This window comes from Leuresthes tenuis, unplaced genomic scaffold, assembly GCF_036924035.1.
Source record: "Leuresthes tenuis unplaced genomic scaffold, fLeuTen1.0.hap1 SCAF_24, whole genome shotgun sequence".
NCBI classification, from domain to species: domain Eukaryota; kingdom Metazoa; phylum Chordata; class Actinopteri; order Atheriniformes; family Atherinopsidae; genus Leuresthes; species Leuresthes tenuis.
Genome location: NW_027325378.1, coordinates 11,022,020 through 11,037,674, shown reverse-complemented (window position 1 = coordinate 11,037,674; position 15,655 = coordinate 11,022,020). Strand labels below are relative to the sequence as shown.

The 15,655-nt window shown below is 43.9% G+C and overlaps 2 protein-coding genes across 3 annotated transcripts; one reads left to right on the top strand and one right to left on the bottom strand.

Moving 5' to 3' along the window:
- Positions 1-1,622: 1,622 nt before the first annotated feature.
- On the bottom strand, positions 1,623-6,325 carry zic1 (zic family member 1 (odd-paired homolog, Drosophila)). Its single transcript, XM_072378339.1, has 3 exons — positions 4,838-6,325; positions 4,169-4,332; positions 1,623-3,678 (listed from the first exon to the last, which is right to left on the bottom strand). The coding sequence occupies exons 1-3, from the start codon at positions 5,796-5,798 to the stop codon at positions 3,481-3,483; spliced, it is 1,323 nt and encodes a 440-aa protein (XP_072234440.1). The 5' UTR covers positions 5,799-6,325; the 3' UTR covers positions 1,623-3,480.
- Positions 6,326-8,102: 1,777 nt separating this feature from the next.
- On the top strand, positions 8,103-15,421 carry zic4 (zic family member 4). Of its 2 annotated transcripts, XM_072378338.1 has the most exons (3): positions 8,103-10,232; positions 10,341-10,976; positions 13,020-15,421. In XM_072378338.1, the coding sequence occupies exons 1-3, from the start codon at positions 9,806-9,808 to the stop codon at positions 13,457-13,459; spliced, it is 1,503 nt and encodes a 500-aa protein (XP_072234439.1). In that variant the 5' UTR covers positions 8,103-9,805; the 3' UTR covers positions 13,460-15,421. The 2 variants fall into 2 exon arrangements, with proteins under 2 accessions (XP_072234439.1, XP_072234438.1); XM_072378337.1 differs by having other exon boundaries at positions 8,105-10,976; positions 13,020-15,420.
- The last annotated feature ends 234 nt before the right edge of the window (positions 15,422-15,655 follow it).

Sequence of the window (15,655 nt, the reverse complement as noted above, 5' to 3'; positions counted from 1 at the left end):
ATGACTTGCAACTGGGGGTATTTTTTGCCTTTCGGAGTTTGCCTAAAAATAAATATCACAGGTCCTTATCTGCCGGAAAGTCAATGGTTAAACCCCAACTGCAAATGTTTAACTTATCGATTTAGTTCTCAATGAATGAAGGCAGCTGAGCGTGCAGTTCAGGGCGCTGGCGTAAGAATGGGCAACTTCATCCATCAAGGGGCGGCGGATTATAGTTTAGGCTCCACGTGTCGAGAGTGTGTAGATGCTGAAAAGGGTTCCTCCAAAAGTTGCGTGTACCTGCACATCCGTATCTTAAAGAGCTGCGTCTGAACCGTGTGGATCGGACGGGCCCCCAAACAGAGCCCACGAAATGCAGCTACTTCTGCATGTGACAGAAATACCGTGTTTTTTTTTTGTTTTTTTTTTTTAAACCTGATCGCCCACGTCCACGCACCGGATGTTGTTTGTTGTGAAATAGACAATTCAGACTTTTCAAAGTGTGGGTTGAAAGTCTGTGCCACCGCGCTGTCTGAGATTTGACGCGCAGATAAGCTGCCGAGTGTCTACCAAGGTAACGCAAACGTCAGGCTCGGTTTACTGGCCACAAGTGCTCGCGATAAATATTCATGATGCTGGCGCCTGCGCTCCCCCCTTCCCTCCTCACACACACACACATCTGAGCCGCTGTTATTTCCAGACTTGAGCGTAAATACATTTGAAGTGGATGTTTTTCCTGCGCTCCTATTTGATCTGGAGTCACCGGCGGCGAGATATAGCTGCAGCCTGTCGTCAACACATCTTTTACGAGCATTTTATTTTCTTCACAGAGTTGTAGGTTCATGGTAAGGTAACACGACAGAACCATAAAGCAGAAATTAAACGGCACAGTCGAGGCCCATACTTTGCATTCTGTGGCACTGGCGCGCTGAAGGAGCAGCGTCTGGCTGCTCCTCTGCTTCGCTCTTCAGCAAGAAAGAAGAAGAGGAAGAAAAAAAAAAGAAACCACATTCAGGAGAATAAAACCCATGATGAGGCAAATGAGCATGAATCCAAACAAAACTCTTAATATAGTCGAGGAAAGCACTTCTCCATCAATATTGGGATCTAAAACACAATTTTACAGACGAAGATTTTTTTTCTTGAGTTTGATTTAAATGACTCACATTTCGACTGGATTTGGCTTTACGTCTCCGTATTCGTCAGTTTGTCTTCGTATTTAAATGGATTGTGTGTGTGTGTGTGTACACGAGCAGCACGAGCCAGCCTTAACACATCCACTTTGATATATTTATATTTTCACAAACATGTGAACGTTTTTTTTTTTTTACCCCCCACCCCCCTATAAAGCTGCAAAGTGACTTTCTCGAACGAATTCGCGCGGCGTGGAGTGCATCAGTGGAGCATCTGCGCATGGACCAGATAGATAGTGTTAAATAGAGTCGAAAAAGTCATTTTATTGCCATCCTTCATTTATCTCCACATGTAATAGTCCGTGAAAAGAAAATATGAATACATTTCAATACATTTCATCAAATCATCTAAAATGGTGGAAGTCGTATTTTGTTTTTGTTTTTTTTTCCCGGGTGATATAAAGGCACGCACGCACGCAGGCAGGCAGGCGGGCGCGCGCGCTTCCTCTCCTGCTATGCGTTGGCTCCGCGTTTATAAGGTTAAAATTCGCAACGCACTCCTTTTTTTTTTTTTCTTTTTCGGAGTCTGACAAAGCTGCAGACTGACAGATCGTGGATCCGTGCACTCTGGCAGTGTTAACCATGATCGGTGGCGGCTGCTGATGTGATCTCTGCCTAATGGGGCGGTCAAGCAAGCTGCAGCCAGGAACAATGAGGGGGCCACACTGACTCACTCCCGGGCTCTCCCCAAATCTGGGTAAATCTGGCGCAACGCTGGAAAGGAAAAATAAATTAGATTCGAAAATTAGATTCCCGAACAATTAAGTAACGCAAAATAGCTTACGCGGGGTTTATACACTGAGGAACAACCTCCGTGATTAATCGATTTAATTTGCACATTACTGGAGGGCAAAGTGTTGGATGTTAATTTTGGATAAACAGAAGATGCGGAAGGCAGGGGGGCGGGGGGGTTGTATTTGCCCGTTATTATCGAGTGTCAGGAAAGTTGTGGCAGTGTGTCTAAAACACAGTAGCTTTAAACGAGCTGATGCATCTCTCTCTCTCTCTCTCACACACACACACACACTTGCAAAAAGCATGCACACACGTGCGCTGCAAAGAGACTTTTGTATGCAGCTAAACGTGCAATAATTTGACCCTAAAAGGAGTACTGTGGGCGGAGAAGGTCCGTTTCGGTTTGCAGCAGATGCTTGTTTCGATGTCCTCTACATATGGAGAGAATCCATTAGTTTCACACAGCACCCATGTTGAGACCAACCCAAACACTACTGAAACCAATAACCTCCAAGGCATAGCGTTATTGTATTTTTTTAATCCTTTAATATAGTACGAAATGTATCCAAACAAATTTTTTGTGTGTGTGTGTATGTGTGCGTGTAAACTAAATTTTACATACGAATACGAGCGCATTTCTCCATAAATACCGATCATTTCTAACATGTTACCGGTCCTTTACATGCGGATAAATATGGAAAATTGAGCTACTTACATGTAATAATACTTCCTTTCAGACAAAGCAATTGACAGAGATTTTTTTCTTTTTTTTTTTTTATATTTATCACGTACATAAACAGATTGACACGAAATTTCAGGCTTTCACTACACGATTTATCGACATGACATTAAATAACAACAATGATACTGTGCTACTCAAACTGGACCTCGGACGAAAAATGTTGCACTGGATAGGCTACAAAAGCACATTAATACTAAGAGTCGGTTAGGTCGACGTGTAGACTGTAGTAATACTGAATAATTCACATTTGGTACACAACTATAACATTCTTTTCAATGAAGTCGCAATATTCTTAGAACCATCTCATTTCTCCATATATCTAGGGACCACATTTCCACAAATTCCCTTAGACTGTGATAGAGCTATTTACAAAATAAAATATTACACTTTTTTTCACCCACCCAGCCCCCCTCCTCCCCACCCCCAACTCGGTGAAATCCTTATATGTACAAAAATTCAGGCTTCTACCCGGAGATAGCATGCTTATTGAGATCTCTTTTTGAGCAGTCTGTCAGTAAAAATAAAGACTCAAAGAAATACTTGAAAAGGGGGGAGGGGGAGGGAGGGAGAGGGGGGGTAAAAGTTTAGCATGGTGGCTGTCCGTGCCTTCCTTTTTGTCCATGCACTTTGTTTCACTGACATTAAGACAGCCTTGGTCGTTTGGGCCCTCCCGTGCTTTTTTTTCAGTCCACGTCGCACAGGCTGACTTTAGAAAGTCCGAACAGTTTGTGTTGTTTTTTTTTTGTTTGTTTTTTGTTTTTTTGTTTTTTTTTAACTCTGCAGTCTTTTTTTCCTCTTTCTCTCTGTCTTTTTTTCCCTTCCCAAAAACATTTACACGTACCATTCATTGAAATTTGACGACAGCGTGCTGTGGCTGGCTGTGTGGTGTACTGCTGAGGCTGCTGGTGATATGGAGTTGCTGCTCTGGTTCTCTGTGGACGGTGATACTATGGTGGGAGGTGTGGAGGACTCGTACCCTGAACTGGCCGCTGGAGAAGGCTGCGGACCCGGATTGGTGGATTCGTGAACCTGAAATAAAGAAGTAAAAAATGGTGAAAAGGATTAAAAAAAAAAATCCTGCTACATGGGGTGTTTTTTTTCCGGGAGGGGTGGGGGCAAACAGCATTGGAAGACAGGGGGAAATTTCGTCAAAACAAATTAAACCCGCTAATCGGACTGTTTTTAGACACGTGCAGAAATCTGAAACAAAGCAGACCCAAAACATAATTATTCTCATTAAGATCTTAATCTGATTTGTCGCTTGGAGGAAAAGGAAGAAAAAAAAAACAGAAGAAGAAGAAAAAAAGTGTCAAAGCAAATTAACTTTCTGTTGAAAACAAAACAAAACAAAAACAAAAAAAAACCAGAAGAAGAAAAATAAAAAACAAATATCTTCTCACAATATCCCACCCTGTAAACAGTTCTATCCCACCATTTCCTGTCAGAACCCAAAGCAACAACAACTTTTCCAAATGGCAGAGTAGCACATATACATACATTTTTTAAAATGGAGTTTTACCTTCATGTGCTTTCGGAGGGAGCTGGGATGTGTGTATGACTTGTCGCACATTTTGCAGAGGTAGGGCTTGTCCGACGTGTGGACGTGCATGTGTTTCTTGCGGTCGCTGCTGTTTGCAAACCGCCTGTCGCACCCTTCAAATTCACACTTAAAAGGCTTCTCACCTAAATAAGGCAGGAAAAATAAAATAAAAATATTCAGCGTCAGATTTTCTTTTAACATCACATTTCATCAGCGCGTCGCCAAAGCATTCAGTTGGTCTTGGAAATACTGAATTAAAACTATTGTCCTCTTTACTTTTACAGCCTTTTTTTTCCAAAAAAAAAGGCTTTAACACACAGCTTTTCTCCACCGTGCTGAGGCTGAAAATTAATTTGATTAAAAAAAAAACAACGAAGAAAAACGCCTCGATTCGTTCCGAGAATTCAATCAATTCAATGTGAATTGCAAGAGGAAAATAATAATGATAACAATAATAAATACTTTTCATCTTAAATGCCAAACCTTTGAAATATTTTCAGTTGACAACTGCACTGAATCACATGTCAGTGAGGAGATTCCAGCTGCCTTACTGTAGTAAATAACCAGCCGGATTGCATGCATGTTTCGGATGAGATATTGTCAGCATTGGTTTGGCTGTAAAAAGCGGTCAATCTGAGCGGTTCTTACCGGTGTGAGTCCTTTTGTGAATTTTAAGATTTTCCGATCGCGCAAATACTTTGCCACAGCCAGGGAACGGACACGGAAAGGGCTTTTCTCCGGTGTGTACCCTGATATGATTTACAAGTTTGTATTTGGCTTTGAATGGCTTCCCTTCTCTGGAGCATTCCTCCCAGAAGCAAATGTGGTTCGTCTGCTCTGGTCCCCCCACATGCTCCACCGTCAGATGGGTCACAAGCTCGTGCATCGTACTAAAAGTTTTGTTGCACGACTTTTTGGGATTCGTCAGCTGCTCCGGCTCGATCCACTTGCAGATGAGCTCTTGTTTGATGGGCTGCCTCATGTATCGGAAGAAGGCCCCTGCTCCGTGGTGTGCGGCCATATTCATGTTCATGGGGCCGTAGCCGTGCAGCTGAGTCGAAGCATAGTGGTCGGATCGCGGGCTTGTAACGTGGCCGTACTGGTCAGCCCGGCCGTACATGTCCCCCGAGAAGCCCAGCCGCATCTGGCTGTTGACCACATTGGAAGATGCATGGCTCGCTGCTTGCTCGTGAAGCCCAGGGAAGAGCAGGTGCCCCGCTGCATCTGAGTGTCCATGTGGCCCTGCGAAACTTCCGGAGGCGAACAGACTGTGCTGTGCCCCGGCGGCATCCCCGAAACCCCGATTTCTAAAGAGAAAGTCCCTGGTGGAGTTGAAAGCCGCCGTAGAGTAAGAGCCAACGTGGGTCGGGTGGTGATGGTGTCCCAAAGCGGCCGCAGCGTACCCGGGCGCCTGGGAGGAAAACGCCGTCTGTCCGGAGCCAATATCGTGGGAGCTGTGGTTTATTTTGAAGGCGCCCATCCCATCCGCGAACGGGTTTATCCCCAGCGCCACTTCTCTCTCTGTGACTTCGCCTGTTGAGTGATGCCGCGAGGAGCCGAAAGTAGTGACTCCTATGGTGGGATACTGCGGTCCTGCGTCCAAGAGCATCTTCAGTCTTGACTCGCCGAGACGACTGAGAGCAGAAATCAAAAAACCACGCACAGATATTCTTCCTCCCCCTCTCTGCTGCTATCTCTTGGACCTCACTGAACTGAGCAAACTCGAATCCACCGATTTTCTGTTTACTTTCTTACGACGCGAGGAATTCCCCTACACCGCTCATCGGATGCACACGCAAAATCATGTATACATGCAATATTGTCTTTTGCGGTTTATCTTCCTGGGGCGCAACTTTCACCTCCTCAGTCAGGCGGTGAGCTCTAGACTGATAGTCGCAATCATTCCTGCAGATAAATGAATTGAAAAGACAACACAGTCCAGCCCTGATGAATGGGAAAGGAGGGGGGCAGTCACGTGGCACCGTAGCGGCTCGTCCATTGGCGGAGCTCCTTCCCCCCCAATAACATGCACTCACCAAATAACAATCCACGGTGCGGGGCCCACGCTTCTATTGGCCTCTTTGTATCATCAGTCCCAGATATTGTGAGATTGCTGACTGTGGATTTGGTTAAAAGGCAAAACAAAAGTTGAGACATGTAATACAAGACCTGGCTTTGCAGAAAACAAAAAGTCAGAGCACATTTTGTGGCCACATTTTGCAGAGAGCTTCAGAAAGTGTCAGATTGTCTTTGTTAACCCACACGGACACATTGCAACAGCAAGCACACCCTTTTGTTGGGTAATTGGTAACGTTTTGCGCAATTAAACACTGACAGACTGACTTGAAGTGTCTGTTTACATTAGATATGAGATCAGTCATTGGACACTGATCTAATTTATTGCACGTGGGACGGACCTGCAGCAGCCAGGGTACAACGTTCTCGCGTGGAATCATCACCTGTGTCAGGTACAGGTATGTGTAGATGATTGGAACATCTTTTCCTCGAAATCCCTTGGGAAGCCCTGCGGTCTGATGCAAAGTCTAACCACTGTCATCACCCTCGAGAGGCCTGCTATTATCCAACTCTCCCTTTCACTTCAAATGGAATCCACACGTAGTTTTGTTGTCTTCCTCTCGCGTGAACTCTATTCTGTAGCTCTGTCTCACACCGATGGAACATCTGTGCTTTAGATTTCCACGCCACGCCACGCTCACCGGCAGCCCGCGTTCCTAAAGCTTACCTTGAATACACAGGCCTGTGTTTGACTTGGATCCCCCACAATTCCTAATGTGTCCATCACGGTTTGGCTGCTTGTGCTCGTGCAACTTGCTCATTCTTTGCAGTCCAGTGATGCGTGGTCTGTGCGTAAAACGTTGTGGGTTGTCGAAGTTATCAAGTGGGATTTGCGGCGCTCTCTGCAGGAACCTCCGGCTGCTAGAGTTCAAAGCCACATGCATATACGTGCCATGCGAACCATTAAAATATCTTCTTCGCTACTAGTTTCCACTCTGCATTCTCCAAATCAGTCTTAGGAGACCAAGGAAAGAGGTGAATTTTTGGTTGTTCTCAACTTAACAACTTTGTCCTTTTATTTAGACATTCGAGTACTCTGTTTTGCAAAATTTTGGAGGAATCCCTCACCAGGTGGAAAACGGTAAGAACGGCATGTTACTGGAAAATAGGGCAGTCAGAACTAGAGGTCATATACTCACATGTGCAACAAGTGAGGCTAAACTGGAAAACGTGTGCCAAGGAGGGAGGAATTACACAAAGCTTTGGCAGAACATGCAGTGCTCCAAAAGAATCCAACATTTAATTTTAGGACGCACAAGATGTAGCTTAATTGAGAGGCAAATAAGAATTTAGTGTCTTGATCCTAATGTGCAGAATTTAACTGTTAACAGCAGCTTTGGGTGATTTGAAGTAAAAGCAACTGAGCCAAGGCAGAAAAAAAACGGCGTTTTATGGGACGTTGCTGCAATATTCAGCGTTTTTTGTTTACGATCCCACACAACTCCCCTGCTTACATGTCTCCAAGAGTGAGTGAGTGATTGCGTGCACAACTTGGACCAGAAATAGCACTACAGAGTTTTGCATTACGCTGGTGCTGTGGTGCCTGAGAATGCTACAGCTGTGAGCAGCGCGTAAAGGCCTTTTAATAAACGTCTTAGGGATTCGTCTCATTTCCAAATATTGACTCAGATTCTAACGTGCTGGATACGACGCTGTCAGCGAGGGTCTTAACAAGTCAATTCGTAGAAAACACCTAACACTTTGCACTTATTTAGCTAATTTAATACCGTTAGCAGTGTTGAGTGCTTTGGTAATCATGTTAAATTTATTAATTGCAAATATTGCTTTTCACATATTTTATTTACACACGTTCAGTCATAATTAAACAGCAATTCAGTTTTATATGTTTACTGTTGAATCGACGAAACAAGAAGTCACAAGAAGATATTGAAATAGATACCGAGGATACAGTTAATTTGTGTTGTTGCTTGGAACCTTTACACATAACTTACAACCAACCAAGAATTCAGATAATCCTTTTATATATATATAAAAAACATCTAACATTTAACATCACACTCGTTCATAATGCACGTGAACTTTTTAAGGTTATTTACTTAGCATTTCTTCTTTATTCTGCAGCTTTAAAAATAAAGTTGAGTCCAGAGGGTAAAACACAACCTGTTCACACAGTTTTGGTTGTAGAGAGCATACACACTTAAAAGCAGTGAATGTCTCGTGCGACTGTCAAGACAAGAAAAAAACATTCCAAATTCCACCATTAAGATCTTCCAGTGAAATGATCAAAATTTCAGTCATGCAGATTTTATTCGTGCATTGTTATGAACCGAAAGACTATAAGGCGTGTTTAGTAACATCCACGTTTTACTTTACATTTTGAGGCTCACATTAAACGATGCTGTTGTATCGGCTGGTATTGAAAAAAAAACAAATCACAGAGTCCACGGGAACACAAGCAACAGTTGCAGTCAGACGGTTTATAATTCTGAATGCATTTATCATTTTCTGTCAGATTTTTAAATAAAAGCAGAAAATATTCACTGAGACGGAGTTTTATGCGCTGTGGCATCAGATTGTATAACCGATACTTACAGTACACACTCCGTTTATTTTGAACTTAAGTCTGCAGCGGAACCACCTCCTGTGACCCTCATCTGCTGCCGTCCTGGTTCTAAAGCAAAATTACCCCGGATCATGACAACAGGTCCTGTCCATTACATTTTTCCTCCTCGGGACAATGGCCGCGGCTCGCTCTATTCACACATCCGACACACGCGGATCCCACCGGGCAGAGCACGAAGTCAACTGTGCAGTACGCGCTGAGGGGCTCGATGTGTGAATAAGGGTGCATATCAAAGCGCATATTAAAGTTACGTGCTCCGGACTATTTTAAACTCCCACTCGAAGTTCTTCTTTGCACAACTTTTTCTTCGCGACCAGCGATCTTTTGGTGCGTAAAGTTGTGCGTAATTTGTGCGTAAACTTCTCCTGCATACGTTGCAGTGCAAAATGAAGATATCATTGCATTATTTATGATCCACACAACTTTTGTCGTGACAATATGCATACTGTTGCGCGGCAATCTGTTTTGTAATCGCATAATCAAAGTGAGGGAATTACTGTTTCATTGCCGCACAGCCTTTGTTCGCTACCACAAAAGAAAAGGAGACTGTTTATCTGGATCAACTTTTTAGGACTTATTCTACAATAACCTTTGCATAACAACTATTTTTCTCAAGCGTTGCCTCAGGCACTGCGCATGCGCACTGGTTGCTCGCTGTCACTAAGACATTTTTCATCACGGTGGAAACTGTCACTGGTGACGTCAATCACAGAGCTCTGACCAATTAGAGTGCAGGGTGATTGTTTAGCTCCACGGGCTGCAGCGCCTACCATGAATCTCTATTCAGTATCAAAGCGTCCTGCTGCTGCCTCTCAAGCGAATGGGATTCCATGTTGTCTGCAGATAGACTTAACTTTACAAAGTTTTTTTTCTTTATTTTTCATTGCGATTAAAATATATTTGTCATCATCATTATTATTTTGCCTGCTGTCAAGTTATTCTAAAATTAGGAAGTAATGAGCGTGGATGCATTGGGAAGCCCCGTGATGGACCCTACGTTTTCCAAACGGAACACGGCGCTGAGATTAGTTGACTTGGCAGGGGCTCACCACCATCACCATCATCACCACCATACCCCTCAGAGCGTGACAGGCTTCCCGGGGTTCAGCAGCCATCCACACTCAATGGCTCACTCGCACCCTGGGGAGATTACTGCGGAACCCCGCCTGGGGCCGAGTCCATTCGGGCCAGAACACATGGGGCACTCCGCGGCCCTCAAAATCAGCCCAGCCCATCATTATCCCCACCACCATCACCACCACCACAATCATCATATGGCAGGCCACAGCGAAGTGGTCTCCAGTCAAACGGGAGCTTTTGGCCCGGTTCAGGCGACATCGGTCCCCTATTCTATGTCTCACACGGCCCAGGCTCTATCCGCAGGTAGGGATTTCCTCATCCGGAGAGATCTGACAACTCAAGCCATGCCAGTGCTGACTGACCAGACTGCTGGTTCAGCCTCTCACCACGGAATGTTTGTCTCAACAACAGGTAGCTATCCCGGACACTATGGTCATCACCCTGACGCTGGAAACCATACCACCCTCTTCTCCGGACTTCATCACGAGCAGCCTTCGAACGGATCACCGGGTGGCCAAGCACTGAATGGACAAATAAGGTTAGGACTACCTGGAGAAATGTATGTCAGGTCTGATCACTTGAGTCAAGTGGCAAGCTCCAGGGCTGATCCGTTCTCCGCGTCGCCTTTGCATGGCTACGGTGGTCTAAATCTGAACATGAATCTAAGCGCGCACCACCACCACCACCACCACCACGGAGCTGGCGCATTTTTCCGCTACATGAGGCAGCCGATAAAGCAAGAGCTGATCTGCAAGTGGCTGGAGCCGGAGCACTCGCCGAAGAAACTTTGCTCCAAAACGTACAGCACCATGCACGAACTCGTAACGCATGTGACGGTGGAGCACGTCGGAGGACCAGAGCAAGCGAACCATATATGTTTTTGGGAAGAGTGTCCGAGGGAAGGCAAACCGTTTAAAGCAAAGTACAAACTTGTGAATCACATTCGAGTGCACACCGGTGAGAAACCGTTCCCATGCCCGTTCCCTGGGTGTGGGAAAGTGTTTGCAAGATCCGAGAATCTAAAGATTCACAAAAGGACTCATACAGGTCAGTGGCTACGTATTTATACAGGGAAATGCTGTGGAAATGTTGAAAATACGCTGCAATGTTTAAAGTATGTTAGGAAGAAAGTTGTACGATGATATTAGACTATGTTATTTACGTAACATCTAAGCACAATTGCCTTTTGTTTTGTGTAAATTTATTTTCTTTTTTTTTCTTTCAACTTTATCTATTTATGTTAATAGCATTTCAGCATACTCTAATGACACATGGCAATTAATCAGTCTGCGCTCTTGATACTCCAAGACGCAACAGCTATTGACCACCTGTTTGTTAGCAGCTTCGTCAGTGCTCACAAGTTTTACAAAGCTTGGGTTTGGGGATTATGGTACAGCTCACTCAAGCGTTTGACGGTTCAACCTCTTGTTTACACCACAGCACAAAGACTGAGGCCCACGTCATGTCTCATCCAAGTAGCTTAGTGCATGCCAAACATGACTGAGCGGCAAAGTTGGAGAGGTGCATCTTCACGTTAAGTAACTGATATGATGATGTTTTTATTTCTCGTTTTGAAGCCAGATTTTTTTCTTTATAAATGTCAGTGCCTATTCTGGCCATTTTTAAAGTCATGTTATTTCTTTCACTGCTCTTCTAGAAGGGTTGTCTTTAAATTAAAAAGCTTTTTGGATTTGTACTTGCAAATGCGTTTACATCTCCATAAGCCGCCACTAAATAGAGATCAGTTTTATTTTACATTCATGAGAATCCTCATATTTTCCCCCCACATCGTTATGGCTGTGTACTGTACATGATGAAGACATACTTTTGGGATGATCAGGTGTTTATAGCCTTTAGCCAAAGCAACAAGTTGACAAGTGCACTCGTCCAAAATGATTTCCTAACACGTAAGCAATGCTAGCTGCCTGCATGCTGACTGGTGTGTAGGCTGTGCAGCTGAGAGCAGCCTTGATTTAAGTGTAGAGAAGGTGAAAAAACATGTATTGGTGAAATATAATGATTGCCTGGTTCTGTGAGCCTCTGACATGCTGCGGATCTGGAAGGGGAAAAGGCCTCAAAATGTGGAGTCAGGCTTGTAAATTAATATAGTGACTACATTCCTTTTTTATCGGTGGCTGCATGGCGCTCCCCCTGTGCTCGGTTTCTGCACCCCCTATGTATTATTCATATCATTTGCTCACATTACCTAAGTACAAATCTGTTAAATTATTTCTGTGTGTTGACTCCCGAGGGGCCTGGTCTTTGGTATCATGTTTAAAACCTAACCGAAAGTGTGGTTATGACTGGGGCTGCCCCTGGGGTCTGTTCCTCGACGGTTTCTTGTACTACACTAATATCCTTGATTGGCTCTCTCAACCCAACAGCTGAAGGTCAAATTGATATTCAACCCGCAAGTGTAATTAGACAGAGGCAATTACATATTCTCAAAAGCTTTAATCGGAGGAGAAAAATCAGCAGTGGATGATTTCCGTGTAATTTATTCAGATTGTCTTTCTCACTCTCTCTCTCTATGTCTGCCTTTGCCCCGTCATATAATCAGGTAGAAATGCTTATTATTAAAACACAAAATTAGATTCAGTTCATATTTTAGGGATTCGACGAGCAGACAGGAGGTGTGGTGTAGGCTGGCTGTTGAAATGCTTTAATTTCTCATTCCTTTAAGCTGGCTTTAGGCCTGCAGTGCCTGCGCTCGTAGCTTTTCTGCTTTGACGCACTCAGGCGCCAGGTATGAAACCAGGACAGTAGGGGTTCAGACCTCCTGTTTACCCCAAACTTTTGACAGTGTGTGTATAAAAAGTGGCTGTAATTGTGCCAGCTTAGACTTGACGAACAAGTTTGAACCTTCAGTTCCTCACGAAGCTTTTTGGGGGGAGGGGTCATGGTCACTTCACTGTTTACTTTATCTACTATATCTGAGCCCAAATGCACAGATTGTTAATGGAAACAGGAAGGACGTGCACGAATGAGTAAATAAACTAACACGGCGCTCCAGGGTGATTGTGAAATGTCACATTTTTAAGCTTGAATACACTGATTTTTGTCCTTTCGTCTCTCCATGGCCGCTAACAGGTGAGAAACCCTTCAAATGTGAATTTGACGGCTGCGACAGACGCTTCGCCAACAGCAGCGACCGGAAAAAGCACTCCCACGTCCACACCAGCGACAAGCCTTACAACTGCAAAGTGAGAGGCTGCGATAAGTCCTACACGCACCCCAGCTCCCTGAGGAAACACATGAAGGTGCACTGCAAGTCCCCGCCGCCCAGTTCGGGCTACGAGTCGTCAACCCCTTCCCTGGTGTCCCCTTCCTCAGACCTGGGCCGGGAGCCGGGAGGCTCGTCGGTGCTGTCGGAGCCCGTAGGAGCTTCCCAGCCAGCCAATTTAAGCGAGTGGTACGTGTGCCACAGCTCAGGTGCTAGCGGCGCCCAAACACCACCCAGCGGCCACTCCACACCCGACCACGCAGACGAGCCACCTTACAGAAACCCAGAGCCGAGAGACGCGTTTTAGCCTGGCTTAAGTTATGTGCCAGAACACTTTTTTTTTAATTTTTTTTTTTTTTGAAAAGCTTGACAATTCAAAACGGTTTGGCTTTTGGTGCCTATATACCTGTAAGGGGCCCACTGCCCCCACCCCCCATCCTTGCCCCCAACTTTTTTTCTTCTTTTTTTTTTTCCTTTTCAAATTTTGGATAAACCACCAAACAAACACCCGAGCCAAGAGACGCACTTAACTACATTTGGAGGAACAAAAAAAAAAAAGAAAAAAAAAGTGCAAACTTTAAAGTGACGCTAACTTTCAGGCAGATTAAAACAAAACAAAACAAAAAGTGAATATTTTTTTCCAACCTCACATATCCCAAATCGATTGGCTCTGTGCCTGCTGTCCGCCACGACTGGTCCCACTTGTGGAGAGAGTCGTGACATCCTGTTTGATAACGTGGTGCATTATTGTAGACTAAGCATGTTGGTATCAAAATGGTTTTGTAAATTCGAGTTTCGACCTCAATATGTTTTTATTTATTTTTCAATCTGACATTGAAGGATTTTGTAGTATGAACCAAAGTGCATGTTTCAATTCGAGCAACAGTGTACATTTGTAAATTTTGTAAGTTTCGATGTGTTGATGTCGACGATTTTGTAAGGATCTGTCTCAGAGCAGTCTCTACTACAGCAGCTCTTTGTACAAACACTTTATGTTTACATCATTTATACCCCCCCCCCAACCCACCACCACCCTTCATCTGTGCAACAATTCAGCTGTTTCATAAGCCCGCAGTCTTTGGTTCACGACCGTGAAATTATAAATGTTCTTATCAAAGTGGGCATTTTGTGATTTTGTATCATCACCATCGTCGTCAGTGTGTTATTTTTTTCCTTTATCTGACATCGAGCGGCACTCAAAATACGTACCGAACTGCCTTGTAATTTGTGGGTTATTTTGAATAAATCTTGTATGACAAACGTGGAAAACTCTCAGCTGATCAGATTTATGGATTCATCGGACTTTTTGTGGATATTTAAAAAAAAAGAAAAAGTCTATTAAATGTTTACGTGAAGAAAAAAAGAATTAAAATAAATCAATTGTCGTTAGTTTAGTTCAGATTCAGTTCCTGTCCAGATCCAGATAAAACTTCGAAATCCTAGAAACAGAATGTAACAAACATTGATTGTTTTTATTTTCTGAAGTGTGTGTGTGTGTGTGTGTGTGTTTCAGTTAGGGGGCGGTCTACACTGGGCTTCACTTGTGTTAAATCTTACTTACTCAGCTGAGCTGTGGTTTGATGCAGACGTGGGCAGAGTTTGATGAAAAGCTACAATATTCGGGCCCAGACTTCAAAGAGCGTTTTGCACAAAGAGCCATTTTTTTTCACGACGGTGAATCCTCATGGTGAATTAAGATTTCTAAAGCAATAGCCAAGTCAAACTCAAATGATATGGGGCCAAGTCCGAGGACTCAAAAGCCCGCTCTAAAGAATGTAATATTTGCTTCCCATGGGGTAGGAAACGGTAATCTACGTCCTTTATGCTGCAGACTAGAGCAGTATAAAGAAGAAAAATATATTCTTTTGCTCAGGGCCTACTTTACGACAATCAAAGGCGAAGCCGCTGAAGCGCAGTTGTCCCACACCATAATAGACTTGCCTTGCAAGGGGCCCTGAGCTGCTCAATGGATAAATTCAACCATAATCATATTTTAGTTTCTATACAGGAAATACGCACCAAAACAAACAAAAAAGAAAAAAAAGGAAAAAAAACTTGCTTTTTACCTATAACTGCAAATTTCAAATGAGTGGCTTCGGCTTAGATCGACATTGGGATAATTGTCGAAAGAGTCAAAACAGTGGCCCGCATAATAAAATGAAAATAGTGCGAAGAAGAGCGAAAAACACGCAAAGCATGAGGATCCCCTGCTGTGCAGCCTCTGGTGGAGGGGCGAAATTCACTATGGCCTTGACTGTAAAAAAAAAAAAGGGGGGGGGGGGGGGGTAGCTACAGCTCTCTTCGCTTATAGAGTTTGGTTAAGTTCATGACAGTTTGCTCTGTTGCAGTTTGCTCTGTTGCACCAAGTCCTGTGCGTGCAAGAGGGGAACAAAAAAAAAAAGAAAATAGAGGATAGTTGGGTCTCAATTGGAAGAAAAAGTCTTTGAAGTGGGAGTTAATATCGGAGGGATTCTTTTTGGTCGTTTGAACGACGTTGATGACA

Excerpts from the sequence above, each read along its gene's own strand:
- zic1 (XM_072378339.1), bottom strand. The coding sequence starts at position 5,798 with ATGCTCTTGGACGCAGGACCGCAGTATCCCACCATAGGAGTCACTACT. Across the intron at positions 4,333-4,837 it reads TCACAAAAGGACTCACACCG|GTGAGAAGCCTTTTAAGTGT; the intron begins GTAAGAACCGCT and ends TGCCTTATTTAG. Across the intron at positions 3,679-4,168 it reads CCCTCCGAAAGCACATGAAG|GTTCACGAATCCACCAATCC; the intron begins GTAAAACTCCAT and ends TCTTTATTTCAG.
- zic4 (XM_072378337.1), top strand. The coding sequence starts at position 9,806 with ATGAGCGTGGATGCATTGGGAAGCCCCGTGATGGACCCTACGTTTTCC. Across the intron at positions 10,977-13,019 it reads TCACAAAAGGACTCATACAG|GTGAGAAACCCTTCAAATGT; the intron begins GTCAGTGGCTAC and ends GGCCGCTAACAG.